The following is a 5967-nucleotide window of genomic DNA, read 5'->3' on the forward strand; positions in this document are numbered from 1 at the left end:
TTGTTGAGACATGGATGGATCTAGAGACTGTCATACAGAGTGAAGTAAGTCAGAAAGAGAAAAACAAATATTGTATATTAACACATGTATGTGGAACCTAGAAAAATGGTACAGATGAACCGGTTTGCAGGGCAGTAGTTGAGACACAGATGTAGAGAACAAACGTATGGACACCAAGGGGGGGAAACCGCGGTGGGGTGGGGATGGTGGTGTGCTGAATTGGGCGATTGGGATTGACATGTATACACTGATGTGTATAAAATTGATGACTGATTTAAAAAAAAAAAAGAAGATACTTGTAAATATTTCTTGAATTACACACCAAGTAAGCAGAAAACCAGCTCTTCCAGAAAGGAAGAAAAAATGTAATAGAATAATTTTATGGAAATTGATGTTAAGTAAAAAAAAAAAGGATGCATTGTTGAGAGAATGTGCTGCATTTATATTCTTAGGGAAAAATAATAACATACAACAGAAAAGGGAAAAGCTAAATCAGTATGCAAAAGCTAAGTGTGTGATTGCATTTTAGATTTTACTTAGTATTAAAAGTTATGTTTCACATAATCTTTAAAAGCAAGAAACCGACATATAGAGAGACTTACCTTGCAGAGACTAAATCCTTTTGCATTACAAGGTTTTTATAGCAGTGTCACAACCTTGCCTTGAACATCTGAAGAATGCATTATAATATACAACATTCAATCATATAGGAGAATGTGAGTAATAAAACCTAGGGCTCATAAACTCTCTCAGACTATGTACCTGTACTGCATTTTAATATGATCTCTCTCCACTTTCTGTATCATTAAATCTGACACACCAAATTTTATTCTCTTTAGCTATCTTGTTGGGATGACTGCCCACTAAATGTGAACTTTAAGTGAAGTTGACTTCACCTTGATACTCTACTTTCTTTGCTTCAATTAACTTTAGTGCTTACCTTGTTTCAATTAACTGTGTAACATCTGTTAGTTAAGTCCTATTATTAATGTAGGACAATTTTCTAAGGTAGGAAAACATATTTTTGAAATATGTCGTGTAAAGCATGTATATTACCATACTCTGGTATTACAGGTAGATGGGGAGAGCAAGAATTGGAGGGTATAATAAACGATTCTAATGGTAGAAATCACTGTTAGTGGTCTTCCCAATATTCACCACCACTGCTTCCCTACTTCCTTACTATCTGAAACCAGATTTTTCATGGAACAACATTTTAGCAGTCTTCAGCAATAGATCATAACTTATCTAACCCAATCAGGGTAATATGTTACCCAATTTCATAGCCTACATTATAAATATTATGGGCCATTTGACCCAGTTCTGGATAATAAGGCACAAGAGGAAGTCTGACAGAATCACCTTTGGAAAAACTTTTAATTTTCCAATTAAAAAGAAAAAAAAAGATGTTATCCATTTGTTTTCTCATATTCTTCTGTATTGAATGCTGATGTCATATCTGGAATTATAGCAGCCATCTTCAGACCAATGACGGAAACCACAGAGACACCAAGAGCTACTGTTAAGCCACAGTAATAATGTAAAAATGTAATGAATATTAGCAGGAACTTTTTACTGTCTTGGCTTTCCTTGTCTGTGACAAAAGTAAAATTACATTGACTGTTGAAACAATAATAAATGTTTACATTATTATGATTAATATTTATAACATAAAGGTATTCCAAATTGGCACATCAAATATATGTTTTCTAAACATTACAGATTAGCCAGATTTTGTCAAAGTAATGAGTAACCTATGAAACTAAAGACTACAAAATTATTTCTCATTTCTGATTCTTCAGTTTAGCTAAGATTCGTTTAGCTCTTTTCATCTTCACTTGGCCTGGACTCAGGCTAAAGGTAGATCTAAGGCTTGAATGATGTGATTTCCCACTTGGGGACTCAGAATGAATTAGTATCCATCATATAGGACATTTTACTCTCGAGGCAGCTGTCAGAAGCTCATGAGAAATGGCAGTAATTAGCATTTATTGGACATTTGTACATCACATCTGTTCACATGCCATTGATCAAATAAGTCACACACCCTAGATCAACATCAATGGGGCAGGGAAATACATTCTTCCCACAGTAAGGGGGAAGAAGGGAGAGTGAACATATTCTGAACAATTACACAGTTTACAACAAATACTTTGGGCTATGGAATTATTATATTATATAATTATTTATTTATCTTTATTTTTATAACTACCATATCTAATATTCCTAAATAACATCAGATATTTTACAGAAAATCTTAGTGTATTTAATGATATAACAAGAAATAATTTTAATCAACACATAAATAATTGATGTCTAAATTTGAGGATTAGACAGTTAATCAACAAGAATCACTATGCATATGTTTAGGTGTGTATAGGTGTGGTTGTGTATTTCCAAAGAGGTGGAAGAGATTGAAGTTTCCAGTTTAAATATTCAATTTGGAAAACAAAACCAAAATGTCCCTATTTCTTATTTTCAAAATTATAGATAGCTTACATCAGGAAAATTTGGCCCATCTGTAGAATTTTGAGACACACAGAGCTCTTTTATATCACTGATGCTGCTGTTTATTATCAAATAAGGAGGGTTACTATAAATTCCTAGACAAGTGGAAGTTTATTATAAATAATTAAAATCTTGCCAAATAGTGCTTACTCACTCTCTGTTTATTTCTCTCTTTCTCCAGATAGATAGATAAGGATGTATAAATATAGATATACACTTATATAAACAACAAAAAATAATTCAAATATGCTAATATTAGATCACTAGTTTTACTTATACTTATTAACATGTGTAAAAACTGTGGAGACAGTTGATTATTTCCAAAAATGTTTTAGAAAACAGAGAGCATTATGATGTTCAAATATTCAATAATCAGTAATGTGTGGACACTGAAAAAACACCTAAACCAGTAAGGGGATAATTGATAGTACAATTTATCATTGAATACCAGATGGATATCAGCCCTTATGATTATCATAGCACATATTTTCTCATAATTCATTATCATGTACTAAGTGAAACAGATACATCAGAAATGTGGATGGTTTAAAATATGTTCTAATTTTATATTTATATCAAAGATTTTAAGAATAACAATTAGGGTAGGTAGTAAAAATGAGTTATAGAGAGTACTTTGTTTTTACTTAATTGTTGAAGAAATTATTCCATAATCAAATATTAAAAATAAAGCTTTAGTGATAAAATTTTGTTAGTTTTTGAATTGTTCATTTCAAGATTTTTTAATGTTGGAAGTAAAGGTGAGTTGGTGAGTAGTAGAAAAGTATTTTACCTTCAAATAAGTAAAGATAAACATCAAATCATACAAGTAGTGCAAGAACATAATAATTAAGAATATCATAATTTTAGCTGACAAAAATATTTCCCACACACTGTAAAAAGTGGAATTAAGGCTCATATACAATCCTAATGTAGTCTCAGTTTATTTGACTTATAACATGAGAATCTAGAATATTATCCTGACATGTCACCTTAAGCCATGCTGAAGCCACAGAGAAGCAGCAGTAAGGAAAAATAAACAAAGAACAAATAGGATTTTTGTGAAGAAGCGAAGGCTTCTCCCTTCCCCCTCCTGGTTACAAATCACTTGAAATATATAAGTTAGTGGAACTTGTTGAGTGAGATTTTTTTGATCTTCAGCTACATTTTTCAGCTTTGTGAGGCACCTTACCATCAAAGACAATGGCCAGCAATGTTACCAACAAGACGGATCCTCGCTCCATGAACTCTCGTGTATTCATTGGGAATCTCAATACTCTTGTGGTCAAGAAATCTGATGTGGAGGCAATCTTCTCGAAATATGGCAAAATCGTGGGTTGCTCTGTTCATAAGGGTTTTGCCTTCGTTCAGTATGTTAATGAGAGAAATGCCCGGGCTGCTGTGGCAGGAGAGGATGGCAGAATGATTGCTGGCCAGGTTTTAGATATTAATCTGGCCGCAGAGCCAAAAGTGAACCGAGGAAAAGCAGGTGTGAAACGATCTGCAGCGGAGATGTACGGGTCAGTACCAGAACACCCTTCTCCGTCCCCTCTACTCAGCTCCTCTTTTGACTTGGACTATGACTTTCAACGGGATTATTATGACAGGATGTACAGTTACCCAGCACGTGTTCCTCCTCCTCCTCCTATTGCTCGGGCTGTAGTGCCCTCAAAACGCCAGCGTGTATCAGGAAACACCTCACGAAGGGGCAAAAGTGGCTTCAATTCTAAGAGTGGACAGCGGGGATCTTCTTCTAAGTCTGGAAAGTTGAAAGGAGATGACCTTCAGACCATTAAGAAGGAGTTGACCCAGATAAAACAAAAAGTGGATTCTCTACTGGAAAGCCTGGAAAAAATCGAAAAGGAACAGAGCAAACAAGGAGTAGAGATGAAGAATGATAAGTCAGAAGAGGAGCAGAGCAGCAGCTCCCTGAAGAAAGATGAGACTAATGTGAAGATGGAGTCTGAGGGGGGTGCAGATGACTCTGCTGAGGAGGGGGACCTACTGGATGATGATGATAATGAAGATCGGGGGGATGACCAGCTGGAGTTGATCAAGGATGATGAAAAAGAGGCTGAGGAAGGAGAGGATGACAGAGACAGCGCCAATGGCGAGGATGACTCTTAAGCACATAGTGGGGTTTAGAAATCTTGTCCCATTATTTCTTTACCTAGGCGCTTGTCTAAGATCAAAATTTTCACCAGATCCTCTCCCCTAGTATCTTCAGCACATGCTCACTTGTTGTCCCCATCCTTGTCCTTCCCATGTTCATTAATTCATATTGCCCTGCGCCTAGTCCCGTTTTCACTTCCTTTGATGCTCCTAGTAGTTATGTTAAGTCTTACCCTGTAATTTTTGCTTTTAATTTTGATACCTCTTTATGACTTAACAATAAAAAGGATGTATGGTTTTTATCAACTGTCTCCAAAATAATCTCTTGTTATGCAGGGAGTACAGTTCTTTCCATTCATACATGAGTTCAGTAGTTGCTTCCCTAACTACAAAGGCAGTCTCATTAGTTGAGTAGCACCTGAGAGCAGCTTTGAATTAGAGGTATGCGTGTTATACCCCACATAAGAGTGCTGTGTGGGGCTGTTAAACACAAATGTAACAATGTATTTTTGTGAATGAGAGTTGGCATGTCAAATGGATCCTCTAGAAAAATAATTAGTGTAATAGTCTTAAGATTTGTTTTCTAAAGTTGATACTGTGGGTTATTTTTGTGAATAGCCTGATGTTTGGGACCTTTTTTCCTCAAAATAAACAAGTCCTTATTAAACCAGGAATTTGGAGAAAAAATAAACACCCTGGTTTTTAAAAAAAAAAAAAAAAAAAGAACAAATAGAGCTGAGGTTGGTCATGTGGGACAGATCTTGTTATGGGGAGGCTAGCCTTCACTATGATGGATAGTAAGGAAAATCACAGTACCGAGGAATTATGGTAATCTGAGTATATAATTGTGAGGTGGATGGCGTCCTTAGAGTTTTAGGAGATACAATCTAAATTAAAGCATGTTTTTTTCCAACAGCTCTAGCACAATGATTTGAGGATGCAATATCCAGAGAGAAGATTATGGTGAAGAACTGGTAAATAGATAAAGGCCTTCAGATCTAGGGCACATCTCTACCTCCAGCAGAGAATACTGAATACCATACAGAAAAACACAGTAGGAATGGACACATCTAGGGAAAGTTTGTAGGGGAAGAATATAGTTTGTTGGGCATGCATGAACAAAAATCACACTAGGCAGCAAACTTAGGGTAGTGCAATAATAATAAATTATCACACTCAATAGTAGGGATTGACTACTTAATATATGGCTAGTTTTGGTCAAGGTTTTATTTTGCTGAGATTAGCAGACAAGTAAAAGTTGTCTAGTACCTGTGGCTGAACAAAATTAAGGTAGACAGGAACTTACTATGAGAAGGTTCAGAATTCATATGTTGAAAATTATTCCATATG

General features: G+C 35.4%; 1 protein-coding gene across 1 annotated transcript; it reads left to right on the plus strand.

Moving 5' to 3' along the window:
* Positions 1–3615: 3615 nt before the first annotated feature.
* LOC133082149 (heterogeneous nuclear ribonucleoprotein C-like) lies at positions 3616–4923 on the plus strand. Its single transcript, XM_061178608.1, has 2 exons — positions 3616–4025; positions 4065–4923. Exons 1-2 carry the CDS (start codon positions 3709–3711, stop codon positions 4630–4632), a joined length of 885 nt encoding a protein of 294 aa, XP_061034591.1. The 5' UTR covers positions 3616–3708; the 3' UTR covers positions 4633–4923.
* The last annotated feature ends 1044 nt before the right edge of the window (positions 4924–5967 follow it).

This window comes from Eubalaena glacialis, chromosome X (genome assembly GCF_028564815.1).
Source record: "Eubalaena glacialis isolate mEubGla1 chromosome X, mEubGla1.1.hap2.+ XY, whole genome shotgun sequence".
NCBI lineage: Eukaryota > Metazoa > Chordata > Mammalia > Artiodactyla > Balaenidae > Eubalaena > Eubalaena glacialis.

What these genes read in the sequence shown, in the direction of transcription:
- LOC133082149 (XM_061178608.1), top strand. Translation starts at nt 3,709, where the DNA reads ATGGCCAGCAATGTTACCAACAAGACGGATCCTCGCTCCATGAACTCT. An exon ending in TCTGCAGCGGAGATGTACGG is followed by an intron (nt 4,026 to 4,064) that starts GTCAGTACCAGA and finishes CCCTCTACTCAG; the next exon opens with CTCCTCTTTTGACTTGGACT.